General features: G+C 49.7%; 7 protein-coding genes across 7 annotated transcripts; 1 reads left to right on the top strand and 6 right to left on the bottom strand.

Annotated features, from left to right (window-relative positions):
* Window positions 1-179: 179 nt before the first annotated feature.
* Window positions 180-1142, bottom strand: CORC01_02881 (uncharacterized protein; the record flags this gene model as incomplete). Its single annotated transcript, XM_022614531.1, has 5 exons — window positions 180-438; window positions 509-521; window positions 615-725; window positions 782-977; window positions 1068-1142. The coding sequence occupies 5 exons, from the start codon at window positions 1140-1142 to the stop codon at window positions 180-182; spliced, it is 654 nt and encodes a 217-aa protein (XP_022478832.1).
* A 1183-nt stretch (window positions 1143-2325) lies between these two features.
* CORC01_02882 (pisatin demethylase) lies at window positions 2326-3858 on the top strand (the record flags this gene model as incomplete). Its single annotated transcript, XM_022614532.1, has 5 exons — window positions 2326-2331; window positions 2541-2781; window positions 2831-2949; window positions 3004-3780; window positions 3841-3858. 5 exons carry the CDS (start codon window positions 2326-2328, stop codon window positions 3856-3858), a joined length of 1161 nt encoding a protein of 386 aa, XP_022478833.1.
* A 632-nt stretch (window positions 3859-4490) lies between these two features.
* Window positions 4491-6030, bottom strand: CORC01_02883 (uncharacterized protein; the record flags this gene model as incomplete). Its single annotated transcript, XM_022614533.1, has 3 exons — window positions 4491-5171; window positions 5228-5322; window positions 5382-6030. 3 exons carry the CDS (start codon window positions 6028-6030, stop codon window positions 4491-4493), a joined length of 1425 nt encoding a protein of 474 aa, XP_022478834.1.
* A 4401-nt stretch (window positions 6031-10431) lies between these two features.
* Window positions 10432-11391, bottom strand: CORC01_02884 (uncharacterized protein; the record flags this gene model as incomplete). Its single annotated transcript, XM_022614534.1, has 1 exon — window positions 10432-11391. The coding sequence occupies one exon, from the start codon at window positions 11389-11391 to the stop codon at window positions 10432-10434; it is 960 nt and encodes a 319-aa protein (XP_022478835.1).
* Window positions 11392-14412: 3021 nt separating this feature from the next.
* CORC01_02885 (NUDIX domain-containing protein) lies at window positions 14413-15430 on the bottom strand (the record flags this gene model as incomplete). The annotated part of the gene is made up of 2 exons (XM_022614535.1): window positions 14413-15295; window positions 15363-15430. 2 exons carry the CDS (start codon window positions 15428-15430, stop codon window positions 14413-14415), a joined length of 951 nt encoding a protein of 316 aa, XP_022478836.1.
* A 2024-nt stretch (window positions 15431-17454) lies between these two features.
* CORC01_02886 (uncharacterized protein) lies at window positions 17455-19286 on the bottom strand (the record flags this gene model as incomplete). The annotated part of the gene is made up of 3 exons (XM_022614536.1): window positions 17455-18460; window positions 18566-19065; window positions 19158-19286. The coding sequence occupies 3 exons, from the start codon at window positions 19284-19286 to the stop codon at window positions 17455-17457; spliced, it is 1635 nt and encodes a 544-aa protein (XP_022478837.1).
* Window positions 19287-20490: 1204 nt separating this feature from the next.
* On the bottom strand, window positions 20491-22199 carry CORC01_02887 (SCP-like extracellular protein; the record flags this gene model as incomplete). The annotated part of the gene is made up of 5 exons (XM_022614537.1): window positions 20491-20655; window positions 20721-20862; window positions 20933-21104; window positions 21179-21247; window positions 21665-22199. 5 exons carry the CDS (start codon window positions 22197-22199, stop codon window positions 20491-20493), a joined length of 1083 nt encoding a protein of 360 aa, XP_022478838.1.
* Between the last annotated feature and the right edge of the window lie 995 nt (window positions 22200-23194).

Genomic DNA, 23194 nt, shown 5'->3' on the forward strand with positions numbered 1-23194 from the left:
TTACTTCGGAAGCCGGCGTTTGCGGCTGATAGGACATGATGATCATGTTGTTCCAATCGATGACAGGGCTAGGACGCGCTTGAATCTCTCCGCACACTCAAAGCTGAAAAAAGGTCAATGGGGCCTTAGCTACTGAGTGACGGCGCCTTCTTGGCAAACATTCAAAATTATCTCCGATACTAAACTTTTTTCCTATTCGGAAAGAATCCATGTCGTGACAAGTCGCCCAACGGTAGAGGAAACGGCAACACTTCACCACAAGACTCGCTAGCCATGACATAGAAACCCGAAAAAGCAGCAACAAGGCCGAAGCCACCGGCGATCTTAGTCAACGTCTCAGCGACCGATACATGTCCATCTGCAAAGGCAAAGTTTGCTGAGCAGTTGAAAATGTAGGAAAACTCGAGCGCACCGTAGATTATGACGTTGGCGACGTTACTTGTGTTCCAGTTACACGTTGTCAGCCAGGGTTCTGGGCGCAAATGAAATGATGGTTTTCAAAACTTACGTAGCAAAAGCAGCTATAAAGAAGAAGAAATTGAAAAGAGACCAGGCTAGAGATTCAAATTCATTTGTACTCATTTCTTCTCAAATGCCAGAAGAAACCAACTCACCGGCGAGATAGAATCCGAATGCATTAAAATATTCCTCCGTCTTCCCGCCATAGCTATTGACAATCCCGGCTGACGGTATTAGCAGGAAGCCATAACCGCCGTAGTAGAATGCTGCAAGGATCAACATTCCGTCGCGTGAAATCAGAGCAAAGAGGTGCCGAACCCACCGAAAGCAATGAGTGTCGTGTAGGCAAACGTGTTACCTCTGACCATCTCCCACTGAGCTGAGATGAGCAGGCCCAGACCGGCGAGGAAACAAAGATTGGCGATGAATAACGCTTGGTTCTCGACGTTGCGTATGCCCAGCATAGAAAGTGATACAGTCATCAAAGTTGTCGCAAATGCGCCGTAGCCGAAAGGGCTCTGCGCGATGATATTGTCAGTCTCCGAATTCGGAAATTTTGGGGGGCTTGGCTCGAAGTAAACGAAAAGGAAATATCATGCGCCCCGTACAGAGTTTGCGAGACGCCCCTTGGAGCTCGCTAGTGGTCTGATTGATCCGCTGTCGACATTTGCTTCGGCCGACATATTGATTCTTGACAAAACCGTATGCGAATTCGGAATCTCGGACTTACGTAGCCAATAATGAAGATTGATAAATCAGGAACTTGGGGCTTTTATCAAGTTGAAAATATGGCAACGCATTTGTAATATTCTATAGACAACGGCGAGTGAACAAATTTTCGATTCCGAAATAGGAGGGTAAAATGTTTCTTTCGGTCATGAGGCATGCTGATCGGGCTTTGAAATGTTGGTGAATTCCCACATCGGCGACAACGTGTAACACTGCTCGGGAACTTTCGGCCAGCTTCATTCTTAGTACTTTTGAATTCGGGTCACGTCGAAAGAATAGCAAGCCTAATTCCATATACTCTTCACACAAAAGCCTTTCATGCACGTCAGTAGCTCCCATGTCGGTTGTGCACCCTCAGTCCGACCATGGGCCCAGCTGCAACTGTCAAGTATTGGTCGCGAGCATCTCACTGTCACGTGAACCTGGGCCAAAGTCTTCATAGAGAGCATCTTCTCGTCGAACTTACTACAGACTGAGTGACCACTGGCTAAAGAGTATGAGAGCATCTTAACTATGTTGAGAATTTGACCTTCGCATGGGGAGTGTCATATACTTATGATCAAGATTAAAGTTTGATTTCAGAGATATTTACCATGAAACCTTTCAATCATTATCCCGCGGAATGGATTTTACACAACTATGTTTCCGATATTCCGATGACTACCTTACCTACTTGGTGCGGGGTCACTCGGCACTTGCAAACTTGTGATACACCAAGACTGAAGTGCCGTTTCGTGTAGTGGAGCGAATTTCGGAACCGTAAGTGTTGGTTTCGGTGAAATTGGCCCTGGATAATGCGGAAAGCCTCGATGAACACCATATACTTCAAAGAGTGGACAGCGTCGGCATAACGCCTTCATTCTCGTTTAACCATTAGGCGCTACACACTGCTAGAACAACCTACACTTTCACGTACCCTCGTATCAGTTATCTTACAAGGGGAACCATCTAGGCTGTACGGCGACTCTTACTTCTATTCAAAGCGATTTTGGCCATCATCGCCGAAGCTTTAGCACTCGTTGTAGCTAATCTTCCTTTTCTTCTGATGGCAATGTAAGCAATCCACCTGGTCCGAAACGTCACAAGTCAGGGTGTCTCTAAAATTCCGGGTCTATTCCTAGCTAAGATAACCAACATATGGAGGTTTGTCGATGTGGCCCACGGAAGGGCTCATGAGACACACGTTAAGTCACATTCCCGGTACGGGAAGTACATTCGACTTGGGCCGAGAGTAGTCAGCATTCAAAACCATGAAGCCTTGAGAACAATTTATGGCGTCAATAAGGAATATCGCAAGGTAATTCCAATTTTATTTGTCAAACAGGTCGCGTGTACTCGAAGACTTCTTCTAGACCGAGTTCTACGCGGTACAGCAGCAGCTTGCCAATGGCAACCCAACACAGACCCTGTTCACCACCCTCAATGAGAATTTTTATGCCAGGATCAAGAGATCTATCTCAATTCTGTACTCCATGAGCACCCTGACTGAATTCGAATCCTTCGTCGATAGCACAATCCAAAAGTTGCTTGAGAAGTTGGACGAGTTTGCCGAGGCTAGACGAGAATGCGATCTCGCAACTTGGCTCCAATATTGTAAAGTAACATCAGCTGGGAAGTCTGGCCGATATAGCTGACCTGTCAGATGCTTTTGATGTAATCGGAGAATTGACCTTTGGCAAGCGCCTCGGATTTCTCGACCAGGGCAAAAGCGTTGGTGGTGTGATGCTGTCACTGGAAAGAATGGTTGACTATGCAGGAATGGTGAGCTTTAACCGAAGCTAAAGTGACCAGATAACTGACAATTTGAATTCAAAGATTGGTCAAATACCGTGGTTGGATAATCTGTTGATCAAAAATCCAATCAAGCGCAAGTTTGGCGGTGGTTCGACGGGAGCTGTCGCTCAATTTGCGCGCCAATGTCTCAAAGAGCGTCTTCAACGTCCAAAAGAGAAGGAAGGAATCTCATCACACCGTGACTTCCTCAATCGCTTCCTGGAAATCAAGAAGACGCACCCTCACGTTGTTGATGATCGTCAGGTCTTCTCATGGACACTCAGCAACGTCAACGCTGGGTCAGATACGACAGCAATCTCACTTCGTGCAGTTGTCTACTACCTTCTTAAGAATCCCTCGACTTTGGAAAACGTCATGAAAGAAATTGTGACTGCACGAGAAAGCGGAAAGATGTCACTACCGGTGACTTGGAATGAGAGCCAAGAGCTGCCGTACCTAGATGCGGCTATAAAAGAGGCGCTCAGGCTCCATCCTGCAGTTGGGCTACTCCTAGAAAGAGTTGTTCCAAAGGAAGGCATCCATCTCCCTGATGGCCCCTTCCTACCGGAAGGCACCATAGTCGGAATCAACCCCTGGGTTATGCATCGTCATCCAGCCTTCGGCGACAACCTCGACTCCTACGTCCCTGAGCGTTGGCTTCAAGGCGAACATGAGCCTCAAGAAAATTACGACATCCGAAAGGCGGAGATGCAGGGGGCAACTTTTACGTTTGGCGCCGGTCCACGCACCTGTATCGGCAAGAACATCAGCCTGATGGAGATTTACAAGGCGATTCCAACCATTTTTTATACTTACGATGTAAGAAACACACGTGACGGTAGAAGATACCAAACTAATCATCCCGCGTCTTTAGATCAGATTGAGCCATCCAGTTAAAGAGTGGGACATTGTTAATGCGTTGTATGTAAGGCAGAAGAACATCTGTGTAGAGTTAATCAAAGGGGGGAGGCGTTGAAAATCGTATGTGCTAAATCTAGCTGTCAACAACCCGAAGTTACCTTCATTTGTAAAGATTTGTTCTGAGTCGAATTACTTCTAGGGACCTTTCTCCTCAAATGTTCTTTCAAAACGTAGATATACCTCGGCTGGGGATTGGAACCTCCTATTTCATTGTTCTCAACCTGATACAAATTTCATCACGCGCTTGCTGCAACTGCGCAGCAATTCTATGGAGGCGTTCCCAGTACGGCTCGCTTTACCAAACGCACCCGTACAGCAGCAAACTGCTATTATGAAAGACAGCGGTGACTAGGTACAGGGAAAAACAAAACAATCGGCCAAGTCTCTTCAGCGTTGTTATGCAGATCAATTGCTTGTCTTCGCTTCGAGGCTCCACAACAATTACCATATGCACCAAGGGGCGGAAGATCTACCGATGGACCAAGTGGGCCACCACCGGTGCGACTATAGTCAGGTTTGAAACTGAGCTTGAGTCTTTCCTGCATGTCAACAAAGGTTGCAAGAAAACCTAGAAGATTTCATTCAAATGACTTTTGAAAACTGCGTCCTCAATGACCTTCGGTGATGGTTACCTGCTGTCCCCACGCATGATCAACTCCCATCTCTTCCTCACTTTTGAATCTTGCCAACAGATTTTCCTTTTGATTCTCGCTCAATCCAGAGACTCCGCTGAAGTCCTTGGCAAGAAAAGGCCAGTACCCTCGCCCTCCAGCCAGCCAAATATATGACCTCTGCTTCTCCGAGCGAATTACGTCGTCGACTGCATATGATTCATGGGCTCTGTGGAAGGAAGGCTTCATATACAGCACATTGTCGGATTTGTCTTCCAACGTGTGCCTATCTTCTTCTTCCACGTCCCACATGAGATATATGCAGTCCCAGTGGTTCCTCAGAGATTGTGCGTCTATTGATATGTTGCACACTGACTGGTGGCCGTGTGCAGCAGCCCATAACTTATGGGGGGTCGAGAATCCACTTTCATGCGTGCCATCCGAAGGTCGTGATAGTGCACGGATGTTTGCGAATGAACAAGACCGTAATGTGTCCCCGGGGCTCTCAGGGCTGAGAATATCAGACATGCCATCCCTCGGTAGCATGAGCATCAAGTTGTAGAACGGCTCAGTGTCTTCTCGCCGTAACTTTCCAAGATGAAAAGGAAGTAGTTCGCGTCTCTTGTGAAACAATTTGGCTCGGAGAAGGCTCAGCATAAATGGGAGGCCGCGCGACAGCTAAAAGGAAATTCGGTAAGAAGACAGCCAATCTTGTTTGAATGATGATTTCTCACATGCCACTGAATCCGAGAAGATTCACTTCCATCTTCGCTCCAGTCAACAGAGGAACTACCCCATTCTACGTCGTTCATGGCGACGTCGTCGAGCGCTATTGCATGATCAGCCAGCTTCATAGTAGTGAACTGATCATCATACGGAGTCACATACCGTCAGTAATTTTGCGTTCGAGGTAGACGTATACGCACATGAGCTGCTCATTGACCCAGGGTGAGAAGGTTGCAAAGAACCGTTGGGAATTTTCTTGACCCTCACGTGGGCCTCCAGCTTTACTTGCAACACAGAAAAGATTGCACATAAGCTGATACCTGAGGAAGGCTCGATTCAGTCGATAGTGCTCCTGTTCTGAGATGTTTGCCTGATGTTCTATCTGAAACATGCTTGTGAATGCAGCAAGTGACTCCCAGATGCAGTCGTCCTTGAGAATCACGGTAGCTGAGAGGTCACGACTTAAGGAAGCGCACTCAAGTAGTGTCAAGCGGCCGAAAAACGCTCCATCATTGGCTGCATCGTCATGAATGCGAGCTTCGAGACGCAAGAGAACGTTCTTCACAGTTGCTTGACTCCCTATGTAGATCTGTTTCGATTCAATCAAGGCAGCCGCGAAAGGGAGCATATTGGGTGGGATTTGTCTTGCAACGATGTTCCGGGCGATGGCATGGGTGCCGATTCTGAAAGCTTCCCAAAAGATGCGGTGGCTCTGAATGACAGGACAGATGTCGGCGAGCGTGTCTAACCAGCTGAGAATCTCGGCAAGAATGTGTAGAGGTATACCTTTGATAAAGCATGATGTCCCCATTGTGTCTGTAGCATATTGTGCGTGCGAAGGCGAATTTTGAAAACCAAATATTTTAGCTGGGATGGATAAAGTAGCTACCTACTTTAAGGCAAGGGGAAAAAGATGGCGAAGCGGAATCTTATTTACACGACCGCCTGGAAATGCGTTCAAACTCTTCCCGCGGTCGACACTCGGACTCTGATCATAAAGATTTGACCTGGCCCAACATGAACACGCAGATTCGGAGCAGACAAGACCGTACGACTTATTGTTCAATTCTATTGCGACATGATAGTCATACCATTCGTCTTGGACATAGAAAACCCCTAAGTCTAGACCTTCTATATTTAATCTTCACTGAGAAGTGAGCCATGGACATATTTCAGAGTCACCTCAGTGGCACACCCCTCGTCGAGTGGTGCAGGCTGTTCTGGGGTGCGATCGCGATGGTCTGGAATCTACCGATCGGAGGCGCAGGGCTCGCTCCAGGGTGATGATAAGAAGACCATTGGACGAGAAGACAGAACAATCCCACATAGCGGAGGCTTACCGGTACTTGCTATTGGTTTCAGTTCCTTCCTGGTGTCGTCACCGTGAAAGACGAGTGAAGAGGTTTTGTACCTGTCATGACGCCAGCCATTTGTGTCTGTGCTCCGTGGATCCCATACACACTGCTCAGCCAGGCTTGTGGAAGCTGACCATGCAACAAAGCTGGGCAAGTATCTCTGGATGCCTTGTTTATTTGCCTCCCGCCTCGGAGACGCAAGTACACAAGTAGTCACCAAGTATAGACTACATTTCACCCTCGTCAGTGATCTGCCTTGCTCAAGCTAGTTACAAAATATTTGTGCGTTATGTACCGATTGAGGAATTTTATATATGGTCGCGAAAACCATAGGCCTATGTAGAATTCGGGTAGCTAGGACCGTGTCAGCTGCGTAGCGTAGAAGAAGTTGAGATCATCGCAAAGCATAAGTACCATACTGCTCTCCTATCAAGCCAGCTTAGGATGAGCGACCTGGGCATGATATCGATGATGATTTATTGTCAGCAATGTTCAGGCGTCTTACCTACAGGCTATCAAGAAAGATACCTACTGCTTTGCATCCCTTGACTTAATCGATTGATGGATTTGCGTGGAAGATGTCCAGTAGCCTTATCAGCACCGTTTGACACTCTCGCTATTTCAATAAACACCTTTCTCCCGGGAAGTCTTGTTATCCTCCATTGAGTGCGCCTCGGGCTTGTGCCGGCGGGGGGATCAGCCGCAGCACATCGCATCGTGTCGTGTTACCCGAAGCACGGAATCGCTAATTTGCTATTGGGTCATGAATTCCATATAGCTGAGGGGTCGCTGATCCTTGCTATGTTAATGGTATACGGGGCAGGAAATCCAAGAGGCACGCCGCGAGGCCTGTGACTTGGTCACACATACAAAGCACAGTCCTTTGTCGTTCGACATGGCACTCTCCATCAACGCTCTTCCTCCATCACATATGTTCGAGTAATATTTCTCTGCCCGAGGTTCTGGCACCAACCTCTGAATATCTAGTGCACAATATCCCTGGTGAGAACCTGATCCGATCCTCGCGGCACAACATGGGGCGATCAGTCTGTCTCCCGGAGGCGGATTACAAGTGTTTCTGCTCTCGAGGGACGACACATCATTCGATCAGGTTGGATAGATTAAGTAGAGGCAACCCTGGCTTGCGTGAGCAGTTGGTTCTATGGTTTCAGCACATGTTGTCCGCGTAGTCCGCATAGAACTGGCGAATCAATATCGGTCATCGAATGCACCGTGACTACATGTAGCTATACATGCCACCTCCGGACCATGAGCGTGTTTTGACCCAAGAGCACCCAAGAGCAGGAGTCATTCGAGGGATACGTCTACCGTCTCCCAATTTCCGCCCAACTAGCTTGACATGGTCTTGGCCTAGAAAACTGCACAGATGCCTGAAGGCGGTACGATGTACAAGTCCCGTCGCCCCTGAAGCTTTACTAGCGCCAAGTCCCTCGTCGTTGCCACGCATCCGCCGTCACGAGCCAGTGATCATTGCCATTGGCACGCCAGCAAATGAAACAGTGCCTTATCAGTCAACCCGATCAAGAGGGGTTTGGGGCCCTCAACAAATATTATGGTGTAGTTGCCTTGCAGTTGCATTGGCCGAGTTGTGTGAGACGGCCGACCAAAAGTCGTCCCGTACCCGAAGATGATTGATTTCCAATCCAGCGTCGATTTCTCCCCTGTTCAACAGGCTTTCTGTCATTAAGAAGTGTGCTATGTACAAAAATTGCCTACCGGCAGGATTTGGTCCAACAACTACCGCACCCCAAAGTCACATGCCGCAGCTTCAAATTCCCCTCATAAATTTCTCTACGTTTCCGAGGGCCCTCTAGTCACCCTATTGGGTGCCCAACGGAAGTCGGGTGCATGTCAATAAGCCACCGACAGTGAAGTGGCCATTCGCCCTAAAATTACTTCGTCTTGCTCTTCTAAACGGCTTCATTATGCGCCAGAAAAGGCCCCAACCCCACCTCCATCCACCCTTGTTAGTAGGCGAAGGATAATGCGAACTTCTCAAGTACGTTGTGACAACAGCTTGAGTGTTGGACGCTTGACTGAAAACGTGTAGGCGTGAGACAGCTGTAGACAGCTCGAGTCGAACTGCGACAATTGAGCAGTACAAGTTACTATCACCGGCGACGAGAAACATGACTTCTTTCGAGCATACTCAGGAGCCAGTCCCGGAATCCTGAGCGCATCTCACACGGACAAATTCCCCTGAGCCTTCGAGGGAAGACCAAGCTACAGTTACAACGGAGAAACATGCCGAGGACGCCGCCCGAAGCCCCAGAGAGCAGCAAAGACGTCTATCGCTGCCAAACTCATGCTAAGGCATGACGATGGTGAAAGGGGGTCAGTCATTAAGCTCGTTGCAAAACTTTGAAGATAACATACTCACGATCTACCTCAGACTAAATCTGCAAGACTTGCAACAGATGCGCCGCCTTGTTCTGTCCAATACTGACTCGTCAGAAACGGGGGAAGCTCGGCCCACTGGGGCTGTCAAGTTCACCAACATATGCTCCATAGTGCGGACGAAGCGCAAGCGCCCGTCTGCGTGTGGCGGAGAGCAAAGAGCCACGTGCTCAGCTCCCTCGGAAAGCGATGTGAAATGAATCGGCGCTCGACTTTTACGCTTCTATCAACAGTGTTGGCCCTGGACAAGATCTACCAACACCGACAGGTGTTTGTAATTCACTATTTTAGACACGCAGAAGTGTTCTCACGATCACGATGCCTACTAATCCTAGGTCGCCTGGGCTCGAGTACATGTCTCAAACATCTCATCTCAAAACCCATATCATGTTGGAGGAACTCTGAAACATATGCAAGCATATATCTCCACTGCCCTGTACCATAGCCAACTTGGTAATCTGACTGAGAGCTAATACTATTTCTCCCTCGATGTCGATCGATCTTTGCGTAGCGGGTCGGAGTACGGCCATGTTCCATCTTAAATCACGTATCGTTCCTGGTTTGGGTTTCGTGATCCAAATCAAGAGTAGTCCAACCTATCTAGTGTTGTAGCCTTACCATTGGCCTACTGGCCATGGTAACCATTTGTCATAGACGTTGCGTCAATGAAGAGAGGCTCTTGTTACTAGGACCGGCTATGGGGCGGGTCGGTCCTTAAAACGACTTTGATTAATAAGTGGGGAGATTCGTATACTAACTTTCAAGGTGCCCTCGCACGTTCGTTGCATAGACTGCGTTTCTTCCTGTAAGGACGACTTTATTAACTATATACAAATGAGGTAACGTTTCTTATCTCCTAACCCTTCAATCTTCCTCAGTATACACATATAACTCCGTGCCTATTAGACCCAGCGTGATGGTTACATGTACTTTTGATCACGCTGCACGAATGACTTACCGTTTCGCAAGTTGCTGCACAGCTTTCTCGAAAGTTCCAACAACGCCGGAGCCAACTATTTGCCAAACTTTCTAATATCTTGCGCCCTACATGCTAATTGACATGAAAGATTCTAGAGGTTGGCTGCAAATTCCGCGGCCTAGGTTCCCTCCTATGGGTACAGTCTCCGAGTAATATCCATTGTGGCGGATAGAGAGCTGAACAAGATCGCCCGCAATTAGATTACGGGGAATACACGTTGAGTCTCCATCTTAGATCTCTAGGACGCTGTTAACCTATTTGGTGAGCTGACCATGCATAGCCAAGTCTTTTTCAATCGCAATATCTTACTCCAAGGTGGTGATCCCACACTAAACATCACGTCATAAAAAAAACGCTGTTGATTACAGAGAGCAAAAAACGCCACATATACTACGACACATCACCATAAGTACATGTACTGTTGAAGCAGTAGAGTCAACAGAAAGCTCTCATTATGTTGCTAGCTATATGGAGGAATTGACGCTGCGACTGCTCTTTCTAGGTAGTGAATTCCGCCATCGTCAGAAGGTAAAATCATATCATCCAAATCCCCAGCACTGATGATAGTGGCAGTCCTTGCGATGTACCGTCGTATTTCTTCACAAGAGCACTCGCCGTGATCCAAAATCTGGCTTCTCAGTGACAGCACTTCGTTCTTGAGCGCTCTTATGCAAGCAACAAGATACACCCGTTGTTGCATTACCTGCGTCTCCTTAGCGACGAGATCAATCTCGTATTGCTTCGTCTTTTCTCGGCATCGCTTTGCAGCGGCCCGGTTCTTGACGCGATACGGGCTCCTTTTCTGTGGCTCGATGTGCTCGGTGTCTTCATTCCCTATCATGCCGACATCGTGAGGGGTTGTGCTTGCTGTGGGCACATGGTCACGTGCGATCTCGGCTTTTGGGTTCCTAACGGGCGCCTCTTGAGGAGTCGTTGGCTTTTCCTGAACCATCGTGTCCGCTGTATTGCGTGTTACATTTTCCAACAGTCCGCCGCTTTCTATTGAAGTAGGCTCGATTCGGTTGTCTGGTGGGTGCTGCCGGGGTGCGTTCAGAGTAGGAAGAACTTCAACAGCAATTGGCCATTGAACCGGCTGGCTTGGATCTACCTGATCGACTTGGGCTCCCAGCCAAGGATAAGTAGACCCAACATTGCAGGGTGGTGCCCAACCGGCCATCATATAGTCTGAGGCGATTGAAGTTCCCAAGCTGAACGGATAATGGCTCTGGGTTTCTGCCTCCCAGTACGTAGAGCTCGTTGGGCCAATCGAGCCATCTGGGGGAAGCAAGTTCTCGACCGCAGGCTCGTAAGAGTATGGTTGCAAAAACTGTTGATATTGTTCATTGTCGTCGCCGCGCGGTTGAAAGGAATCCGGCGGCAAGAGCTCAATATACTGATCCATCTGTTGCGGTTCAGCCATTGTTGGTAGGTCTTGATGAATCGAATGAATGGCCAAGGTAAGTGATAACTATCCATCAGTCGGCTGTTTGCGTTGACGTTGATTGGGACTATGAGTTGCCTTATCTACCGAATGATTCGTGATAGACCACTGGCGTTGTCAACGCAGGGCCGCCCTGTCAATAGCGGTGACAGGACTTGGAGGAGAGGGAAAAGTTTATCCGGTGGAAGCCGAATTATCACGGATAGGCAAGCACATTAGCCGTGACCAGATCAAGGGAAAGCTGTTGAGGCCAAGGCTGATTCCTAGTAACAGTAAACAGAGGGTGAAAAGGGTCGCGTTTCCAACACTGTGCAGCTGCGCAGTAATAAACGGTCAGCCGAGGCATCAAAGTCCACTTTCAACAGTGAATGCCCGACTTCCAGAAACATGATACTATAGTGGGATTCCCGTCAGCTTGCCAAAAAAGATTTGGGGGAGAAGAATGGCTTTGCAGCATGGTGTACTCGCAAATGAGGCGAGTTGATATCGATACTGTACCTAGACAGACCTGGACGCCCGCGGAATCTGGCTAGTGTGTCGTTGGACAAAAGGGTGGGGGAGGGAGGGGAGGGCGTCCTGCAGTGCACTGTTGTCATGGTTGGAGTGCGGAAGCCATGGCCGCTTCTACAGACGGCGGTCACCAAAGAAAAGAAAAATCGACAGCCAATCTTTCCTAGCTCTTGGATATCGCTGTACTATGTACTCAGACGCCTGCCCGTCTCATGATTTCTCATCGGAGAGATGCCGTGGCGCAACTTACGGTATATCTCTGCGCCTACCAATTGCCGTTTGCCAGCGTGCCACTAGACATCCCGAAATCGCCTAGTTCGTCAGAGAATGGCGGTATATCCCTTACCTCGCTGCCGGTTGAAAAGCTCCGACTGTCCTTCTCCTAAGTAACGTCTTCTACGAGTGAATGAAGTCCTCGACACGGTTCCAGATCCAGCCGCATAATCAAAAGAGGAGCACCAGCAACAGTATCGCTACAGGTCTTCCGAGAGACCTAACAGTGTGCACACATGGTCGGCGGCTTAGAAACGCATTCTGTTTGACCTCCTTGCCTTGTGAATGTCTCCTGTCGTAGCTCGCATCGACCTTCCGATGACCCCTCTTTTGCATATCCATATGTGTGGAACTGCAAGTTGCAGCCTCGGGTACGAAATGGACTACAAGCAGCGTCCCAACCAAAGGATACTCAAGCCGATTCTACATACATCCCCGGGCTGATCCCCGAGGGCATGTTGACCAATGACTGAGGGATTCCTCGAGCCCCGAAGATCACTGGCCAGAAGACGAAAATTCAAGTCACAAATCATCAACGTACGTCAACAGAGTAGCTGCAGATTAGGAGAGGAAGTGGAAAATGCGAAACAAGGTAGCTAGACTTCGGGATGGTCAGTACCATCACCCCCATAGTGTAATTATACTTTCCAAATCGTTGTAGGGCCCTGGGTTATAATGCAAGCGTTATACTTTGAGCGGGATGGATTTGAAGGGAACTTGGGGGGTGTCATGCCTGAAGCACACCCCTAAATTGATCAGCATCGAGCGGCGCTAAATTGGTTCGTGTCAAATTCAGTAGTCAGGTGGGGACGGATGAACATTTTCCCACGTAAATCAGATGCCAGAGTGAGTACGGATGACACCAGGCGAGAGGATATACAGCTAACCAGACGTTTCTGATGCGGCTTGGCTGTCGATCCCGTCCGGACTCTGTACCTGTGCCAAGAGCGGTTAATGGTAGTTGGAACAAGGGCGACGGTATCAAACACAGGCTTCGTAGGATGACTCTTGCGGTTGCATTGGCCCCTCTGGACGGACGAATAGTAGTCTGGATGCCCGGGTGAGGACTTCGTTTGGACGTATCTGACTACATTCATGTCATACTCTGCAGAGCCCTTCTGCGATCTGATGCTACTTTGAACTTGGAGGGTTGACCATAACCCCCAAACCTAGGGCTGGCGTTCGCCACCTGGCTCAGACGTGTACTGCAGCCATTTTCGGGTAGACGTAAGATCAATGGCCTCAACCCTCCACTACAACAGATCATCGCTTGTCCAACCATCCGGTTGATGGCACGGGATCTTGTCACAGCTTGCGCGCTCAGAAATGCGTAGGCCATATGCTAAGTTTGGATGAATGTACTCCTTGTCTTCCTCGCCGCGATTCTATCTCTCGATGTCCCACGTTATGACCGCTTCCCTCTCGCATAATTTTCTTCGTATCTGCCGTTAGTGAATCAGGTGATCTCGCACCCAAATTCTCAACCGCTGCTTTGACTAGCTGGTGGGTGCTTAAGAAATGGAACGACCAGATCATTGAGGCTTTCAAGACTGTTGCCAGTTCTCGGGAAGACTCGGTCGGGTTCATTATAGGACATCTGCAAGTAACCTGGCCATTTCTGTTTACAAAGCACCTGAACAATTAGCTCGGTTCTGAGCTCAAGCAAGTCGGACGCCGGTCACGGATGGCCGGCAACAAACAGTGCGACGCACCCAGCCTTTAGAAACGCAACTGACTTCATCATCAGCGTCATGCCGGTGTCCTACGGCGCCAGCTTGGAATAAAAGGCGGACCTGTCGTACTGGGCCTTGAGGGAGGGTGGTCCTGATGGCACCTACGTCAACGAGTTACGCCCTCCTAAACACGCCATAATCTCAGCGAGATATCTCTTAAGTAACGACATGACTGGGCTGACCCTTTTCAAACCAATTGGGAAGATACTTCCTGGGGCCCGGTCTACCCTACACTTCTTGACTTGCATAAGAAATGGGATCCCAAGGGCATTTTCCCTGTTCGGAAGAACGATAGAAGAATGGATATGGGACGTGACTTTGCAAAAAGAAGTCTAGATCAAAGCTTGTCTCTATTCAATCCCAGCTCCTAGTCTCATAAAGCTTGATGATAAACTGGAAGAATGGGAGTCTAGCATCCAGGCGAACCAGCAGATTCTCTAAGCTTGACGTACGAGCAATTCCTCAGAAGCGTAATCCTCCTGCCTCATCCTCGGCTCGTAGGTACCGGGAGATGGCGCCGCATCCTGGTGACAATCTCCAAATACTCATCATTGTTCTCCGAAGTGATTATGTTGTGTCGAATGAAAAAGTCGAGCATCACCAATACACAGTTGGGCTTGAACTGCTCCCCCAGCATGGCATCCTTGACCTGAGAAATCGTCATCAGCTCAAACCCAGAAACCTCGTCATCGCCCGGCCGAGGCTCTATCGACTCTGGTAGCTCAAGATCGTAAACGTAGAGAACAGTCGGGAAGAAGGTTCCCCTTTGTCGATTCAAGCTGCAGTACGTCACCGCCCCGACCGCCCGAGCGTTCTCCTTGACAAAGTCCGCGGGTAGCGACGCCTCCTCCGTCGCCTCGGCGATAATGCAGTCAAAGGGCGAATCCTCGGCCTTGACTCCGCCTGCGACGGTAGTATCAAGCAGGTTCGGGAAAGTGAATAAGTGTGCGCTCCGCCGTGGCACCCATATCTTCATCCCGTCGCTCGTTCTGATGTACGCCGTCATGTGTGCCCCGCGCGACGAGATGCCGAACAGGGGTGCTGGAAACCGCTCAATTGAGACGAAGTGGTTGGCGCCGATGATTCTGAAATGCTCGCTATGAAGTTTGTTAAGGGAGGGGAACGAGTCAGACGCGATGGCGGCGTCGACGACACGCTGAAAGGCGGCTGTGCATGCTTTGCCGGGGTCCTCGTCATCTTTAATCGTGGAGTTCAGAAGCTGCACTGTGCGCTTGCCGTGGTCGACGTGGAAGTCCGCAGTCCATGGGAGACGCTCCACCGTGCTGGGGACCATGAAACCTTGCGGTCTCGCATCGTTGGGCAGAAATAGCTCGTAGAGGATGTTGAAATCAAAGTCTAGAGGGACGCTGGTTGGTGGTCGTCAGCTTTTGAAACCGATGAGGAGGCGAAAGTTGAATGATTGAGTGACTCAACTTGTCGACCTTGTTGATCAAAGGCAAATAGCTCTCTTGCCTATCTGAATCTTTGATTTGCGCATCCATCGTTTGTGAGATTAACTTGCTGCAGCCGAGACTTCAACGGTATGGTGATGAGTTCTACTTTCTAGATGAGGCGATGTGTTTGGTGTAGCGTCTATGAGAGTATGAACACGATTTCAAGGATGAGGTGACAAGTGCACTAGGAGAAGTTCGTCGGTTTATCCTCGGATAGTCAACCCAATCAACTTTGGTTGTCGTGCCCATTCTTCTGGGGCCCTGTTTGGAAATGAACGTCAGACTTTACCCGTATCGACATCGCATGAGCAGCCAATTCACGCAAACTTTCGAGAAATCATCCTCTCTAAGTCGAGCTTGGCCACAGAAGGGTAGTTAAATTGGGTTTATAAAACCACTGAGTGACCAAGTTATCCTTACGAGAGCGGGGGTGTGAGTCATTGTCACTCAAATTTAATAAGAAATGAATCTATATGTAATTTCTTGCCATTGTATTTCGATTTTTTTTTTCTTTTCGATTTTTCGTTGCATCATTCGTTGAATATCAGTTGTATATTGCGGACCTTTTGACTCGCCAGGATTTGGAATTTGGTAGAGGCTCTTGGTTCTACTTCCACGGGTTAGCCTATAGATATGCAAATAATCAGACGGCCTTAGACCATAGCCATCCTGTTCCGAAACAACCTGCTAACATTATATATACTGGCACGGTTCCAGCATCATCGAAGGGAGGCCATGTGGAAGTTGATCCCAAGCAAGTTGTCCCAACATGGCCAATATACACTTAACAAAGAGGTGGTATCGGAATTGAATAATGGGAAGTGCGAAGAAAGCTATCTTCACCCGCCCAGCCCATAGCGGATAGGGAGCGGTTCCCGAGGGCGGCGTCGAGCTGTCCTGCACCTCAGAGGTTCAAAGTTGGGAAGAGGTCTGCCATTGAAGAATGAGACAGGGATCTTAGCACTGACTTGCACGCCTGCAAAACAGGGCAGGGGGTTTGCCGGCAGATGAAACCGAGTGGGATCCCCAAAATGGCATGGAGCTATTGCTGGAGGGAGTTCAGGTCTGATATAGTAGCTAAACCTAGAAGGCTGGGGTCGGGTGTGGTCATGGGTGAGCTTCTTCGCGGAAATGCTAATCAAAGCGAGAATGCAAGCGGAGCTGGCTGTGGCTGATAATGTGCCTATTTCTCAGACTTGTTATGTGGGCTACAGTCATATCCTAGCTGAGAAAGAGTCCTGTCAGCCATGTCTTGTCTGCAGACTTAGTTAGATATGGGACTTTCGCAGATGAATACGCTGGGTTTGCATTGCACCGTTCTGGCCTAAAAAGGCCAAGACGTTGAGACCAGGGCCACACAGCCGACCATGATATTTTACAGAGAGAGCACTCCTCAAAGGAGTCTAATGACCCACGTAGAGCTGTGATGTGAACTGGCACTGTGCCTCCTTGGTTAAATGATACTCGTTTTTGACCTAGGCTATGTCTTATGGAAGTGAAAAATTTCGCCGGCTTTAAACTACATAAGAGGCCCACATCCTGGAAGAAGAAGCATCCTCTCTTGTCCTCCATCACTTCCATGGTTGTCCCGAACTATTCTTGCGTTGGAAACTGTTCCGTACATGAGAAAAGAGACCAGTGTTTCCAACTTGTCCATCGGGTTCACCTTGACTCGTGCCCGGCACAAAATGGTGAACGCCATAAGCGATGTGTGTTCAGTCCATTTCTTATGCTCCTAAAAGTTGGACACCGATGAAGCTACGTTTGAATTCGCTGAAGATCAAAAGCTGGTCGATATTCCGCCCAGACAGCTCTGCTATCTCGAAAGAAATCATCGCCGAACGTTAGTGCGAACGATCACTCTTCCTGAAATGGCAATATGCAGAGAACGTTTCTGCCACCGAAGCTTAACCTCACGTACTTGGTTGACGTGTTCATAGAAACGAGCTTTGATTCCTCGACCCTAACATGATCATCATCAACAGCAGCTTCTTCTCCGCACACTCATTCGGGACTTCATAGCAATTCCCCGATCCCCTTACTCGCCGATTTCAAAGAGAAAGAAGTACATTTCATCTTCTGATGATCTTAGCTGGCATCCCCTCTTTGGGGTGCGCAGTGATCTGTGTTCCCGTCATCCACTGGTACCCTTTCTCCCCGAACACCTCGGGTGCGTCCTCGGCAAATTGTGGCACAACTTCGAGCTCTCTCACTGTCAAAGCCAAGATGAGTCGCATTTCAATCATGGCCAGCTCCTGACCGATGCAGTTCCTCGGTCCAAGTTCAAAGGGACGGAATGCGCTTTTCACTGGGTGCAGAGGGTCGCCCTCTTTGACGAGCCATCTCTCGGGGATGACTTTATCTGGTTGGGGCCACAGAGATTCCCATCGGTGCATCGCCTGCGATGGGACAAACAGCATGAACCCATCAGTGGGAAACCGCTCGCCTTTTTCAGGTTCGGTAAGAAACAGGTCATGAGCGCCCTGTCGAACGGTCCCGACTGGTGGATAAAGGCGGAGCGTCTCTTTCAGCACGGCGGTGGTGTAGGGGAGTCTGTTCAGCAGAGCTGGATTCTCGACGATGCGGGATGCTGCAGCACTTGCATCGGTTCCAAAGACCTCATCATGCTCAGACCGCACTTTTTCAAGAATGGCCGGATACTTTCTCATGAGATACCATGCAAAACACAAAGCGCTGGCTGTGGTATCATGGCCCGCAAGCAGGAACATCTTGAGCTGAGAGACGGCAATTTCGACAAATTGTGAGTCGAGCTTCCATTGGCTTTTAGAGCCAGCTGCGGAGACTTCTTTGACATACGAGCTCATCGCCAGACTGTTGACCGTCTGGGGACCGTTGTTGCCATGTTGTTCGGAAATGTTCTCTTGTAGCTGTCGCTCGATGTGAGGCACAATCTCGCGCTTCATGATGTAGTTGTAGTAAAGTATTCGAAACGGCCTGAAGGGATGAATAGACTTGAGCAGGTTCGGTGGCCCATGGTCCGGGATCAGCAGGCCAATTTGCTTCTGCAGAGCCGTAAAGACGGGGGAGTCTGTTGTTTGCGCATTGAGGCGTGTACCCCTAAGTTGCACGCGGTTAGTCAAAGCTCATACGACTTGCTACACATTCCCAATCCCGTTGCCGTTGCCGAATCGAAATGCTGGCGAAATGGGCGGAGTAACTTACAAAACCGCCCTACCAATGACGTCTACTGTAGCCTTCATGACGCCGTCTTCTAGGGCAACAGTTGCCCCAGAATCAGCTAGGTTCTCAAAGGACTTCTTGAGAACCAACGCTTCTTCAACCATGGCAGGTACCAGCGAGAGAATATTACGAGCCGAGAACCCCGGGTTAAATACAGCCCGCCACGTCTTCCATGTCTGGCCTTCCATGTTGACGAGATCATCGCATCCCGTCAGAGGATGGAATTCCTCTCTCATCATCGAGTGCTTGGGCAGCGAACGGTCCTGTGTGAACTGATCTGCTATTTTTGGATGAAAGACGGCGATCATGGGTGGGCTGACGGGCCAGGTGTCTATGTAGACAAGCCCCTTATTGCAGAGGTCCGGGTATTTCCTCAATAAGAGCAGAGGCAGCACTTGGCCATTTAGTCCTGGAGCCTGCTTTTCCATCAGGGAGCCCACTAGCAAAAGGTGGCCAAAGATAAAAGAGTGTGGAAGAATCTCCTACGGCACGTCAACCAGTTGCTCTGAAAATAGACCTGCTCGAAATGCGGGTAACAGTGTCTTAATCCGGGCTTCCCGGGTCAGGTACTTACTATTCCATGTTCTTTTGAGACGGCTCGAACTCTTGACCTGACTTGGAATAGCCGTATGACGAATTTGGCGATGTAGAAAGCTGCAAGAGCAGCGAGTGCTTGGAAGAGCAATAACACGTTCACCCCCATGATGAATGCTCTACGATAACGATGCTAACCACAGCTGAGGCTGAGTTGGATTGAGCACGGTCAACGCAAGAGCCAAGAACTTGGTTGCTAATGGAGAGGTTTCTAGTCGCTGACGCGGGGTTGGTTGTTGGATGCATGACATAATAAAGAGGTCACAAGGGATGAGTTGGAATGCCGTTCAGCCCATTGTGAGTTTAAACCAAATTCGCGGAGATTAGTTGCTACGGCGCCGGCGGGAGGGAGCCCCAGTTGGAGTCAAGCATCAAGCAAACTTTATTCTACTGGGCAACGGCAAGTCGGGTATTACCATACACAATGGGTTATGCCCTTGTCCAGTCTTGGGGACTTCGTCAGAGCCGGATACAAATACTTCAAACCAAGTTGAGCACACATTCAATAATGAGGTACAATGCCGAAACAACAATCAAAACAAAAAGGAGAGCATTTACCGGTAAATATGATGAACGTGTATTCACTTGGTGACGAAGCATCGACATGAAATCTGAAAGGCGCCCCCGGCCTGCTCCAAACCAGAGGACAGTTGTTATCCAGCTCATTCAGGGGTCGCAGACTACAAATACGAGATCGACAATAATGCGCACCGGCGAGTGCCCTGGAGTTTATCCTAAACAACGAAAGGCAATACGCAGTATTCATCTTCTTATACCAATCGTTCGGTGTAACTCTCAATCTCAATGTCGAGAGATGGGCTGACCTCCAGGCAGATTGTAATTGTCATGGCACTGCTGAAGGCTATCGTGCTGCTGGTGCCATGAACAGCTGCAGCATGCCACGGGCCGCAGTACTCTGTCGTGTTATCGCCGATCGTTGCTCTCGCAAGCGGATCAACGATGACATGACTGTATCCCGGCGCATCTGTTGGTATGGTTGTATCCCCGTCGAAGGTGTCGTTGCCAGCTTACGCTCCGTCCGGCAGGTACATGCAGAGGACACTGACGAAGGTGGCGGGGCTGGCGATGTGGAGGTTCTCGCAGTTCTTGTCCACCCATGGATTATACTTTTGGGTTTTACCCAGTACCGCAGTGGCGGTGGTGAAGGTGAGGTTATATTCGATTGAGACACAGGCGGCGTTGGGCTGGACGGTCCCTGACATAGTGCAAGGCTGCGGGAAGTAGTGCTTAGAGCCGGCTTGGTTGGAGAAGGAGTCGAAGATCGCATTCGGGTTCTTCAAGTAGAGAGATGATTAGGAGACACCGTTGGCTTTTGCGATTGCGTCGCATGTGTCCCCGTCGACGGTGGTGCACCATGTGTCCCTCTGACAGTACGTAATTGGGTCTTTGATGATGATTGTATCGGGTATGGTCGTGTTGACGCCAGTTTTACCGCACTCGGAGACCATGTCCTCATACTGAGATTGAACAAGGAGTCGTACTTTGAACATCGGGATCGTTGGGTAATGGCGTGGTGATCCACCCAGCCGAATGAGCAATGCTCGTTTTTGGGCATTTTGTCGATGGTAGAGGCCTCGGTGAAACCAACGATAATCTCATCACTATAATTGCCAAACTCGGTGTCCTTCAAGCAAGGCTGATTCCAACCATCCCAAGTGCGGCCTCTGAGGAGGATAGTCAGTGCGTTAGAAACGCTGTCAAACCGACTAGAAATCTGCGAGCATGAAGATGGACGAGGAGTTGATGATGCTGGCGTCCCAAGAGACGAAACAAGTCGCGGATGAGATACCCATACAGCCAGTGAAGGTCGGGTCGTTGAGGAGTAGGCTGGTCGTGGACGGAGTCGGTGCCTTGGGGCCGAGCTGGAAGTACAGAGACTCGGTCTGGATCATTCTCATGACCACGTCTTTTGCGTTGGAGAACTGGTATTAGTACGAGACGTTGTGCTTTACCGATATACCCAGCGCCAGGCCTTTTAACTTTCGACGGGAAGGTTGCGGCCGGTATAGATGTCGACTTGGTCCAGTGTGATCTTGTCAAGGTCGTGATCTGCAGTCCAGAGTCAGAAGTTCTTGGGATAGGCTGTTGATTTGGGCTTCAACTGCATCAACAGAGAGGCAGCCCTGCATCTGGTGATGCCTGACCGTTCACACCTGCATATTGATATGGGCGGCTCCTCGACTCTGCCCATGGCTTGGGTGTCCTTGTCGCGACTCCATGCCACCGAAAAATACATGTAAAATTTCGGGTCCGAGATGGGTAAAGTACGAAGACTTCAGCGCTGATGAATGTATCCCTTTATTCACATTGTCAGATAACCATTAAAAACAAGGTCTCTCATACACCTCAGTAAGCGCTGGCAGTGAATACCTCTTCAAGATAAAGTCCATGCAGTCACACCCCCAGCAACAGCCAAGAGACACGGAACTATCCCGGGACGTAACCGCGCGCCCAGCGACTCTTGACCTTGCACCTCCTGAACAAAGTGGCCCACGACGTTGCCCCTGGGCCAGTACTCGCACACGAGATACCATTGCCTGTCGCCGCACAACTTGCGCCCGCACCCGACGTCCGTCGTGTCCTTCCACACCAGCTGCGTAAAGTGTCCGGTACCCTCGTCGAACTGGCCCTTTTTGAAATCGTAGTCGTCGCGTTCCTCGCCCCACGCCTCGACGCTCGCCGTCGCGTTGGGGTACCCCTTGGCTAGGTTCTCGCCGTATGGCCCGCCCGAGTGCTCAAAGTCGCAGCTGTCGCCCGACATGTCGTCGAGGTAGTCTGTCGCAAAGTCGGCGAGGGTGGCGTTCCAGATCACGGAGGAGGCGTTGTGCTCGCCGCGGTAGAAGTTTGTGCTGTTGAGGACGGCCGATGTGAAGGTGTTGTCTGGGGTCCACTGGGGCTCTGCGGTTGGACTCGGGGGGGCTTCGGTGATTGTGCTTACTACAGTTTGGGCAGAGACCAGAGTATGGAGGAGGACGAAAGGGAGGGCTTGTGTGAGATGCATCGCTTCGAGCGAGTGAGACCAGAGGTGATGTTTAGTGATGATTTCCACTTTGGCGTGCACAGTGAGGTTAAGCAACATGTAATCAAGCTTAAACTAAAGTCAATACTACTTTCTTCATCTCAAGACGGCTATCTGCTAATCATTATAAGTATTCATCATGATGTCTACTCTGGCAAAGAGCACATCACAAATCATGCCATGGTTGGCTGATTGGCCGCAGAAGCTCCAAAACCAAGTTTACGCCCATAGCCCTGTTCCCAACCGGTCATTATTAGGGGCCAATGGCGCGCGTGAGATGACGCAGTCTGGTCAATTTCGGGGGCACTCCAAGACCACTTCGGGGCATTCCAACGCCACCCCAGGCTGCAGGGTGCTGGCAGACACCTCTGGGCAAGCCAAGCCAATGATGGATGGCCATTGGGCCTGAGAGCCCTTGGCAGCTTTTTGAGCGTTCGAGCGCATGTTCATCCATGCTTTGGCGACGCCTGTAGCAGCGGCACTGCCGCACTGCCCTGCGCTGATCAACGAGACCGAACCAGCCAATGCTCAACCCCGGATTCTCATCCGTTCTGTCTACGGTTTTTTTCCGACGAGTGATTATGAGGGGAACGCATCAGATACCGATAATCATTTCAATTCTGGATTTCGTAGCGTGAACCCAGGGATTTGATGGCTCCATGGCGTGGAAAGAATATCGGTTGAATCTGATGGCCAGCCAATATTACAGGCAACCTCGGACAGATCTGTTGGGGAGTTGGCAACTCCTGAGCCGAGCCCATCTCCAAGCCCCTTGTATTCCAATCCAAGATTTCGGTCAAACCGAGTGAGGTTTAGACATCTAAATGGAAGCAGTTTCCGAATCGATGGTGGCTAAACTCAAAGTTAGGAAAACCTCAGAGGTCATATTCACCTACCTGTCGATTTCAGAGTCGCTTGCCCGCAAGATACACACACATGAAGGCTCGGGACAAACGCGAAATAGCCCAGCCTAGCTT

Source organism: Colletotrichum orchidophilum (assembly GCF_001831195.1).
Source record: "Colletotrichum orchidophilum strain IMI 309357 chromosome Unknown Scaffold_17.1, whole genome shotgun sequence".
NCBI classification, from domain to species: Eukaryota; Fungi; Ascomycota; class Sordariomycetes; order Glomerellales; family Glomerellaceae; genus Colletotrichum; species Colletotrichum orchidophilum.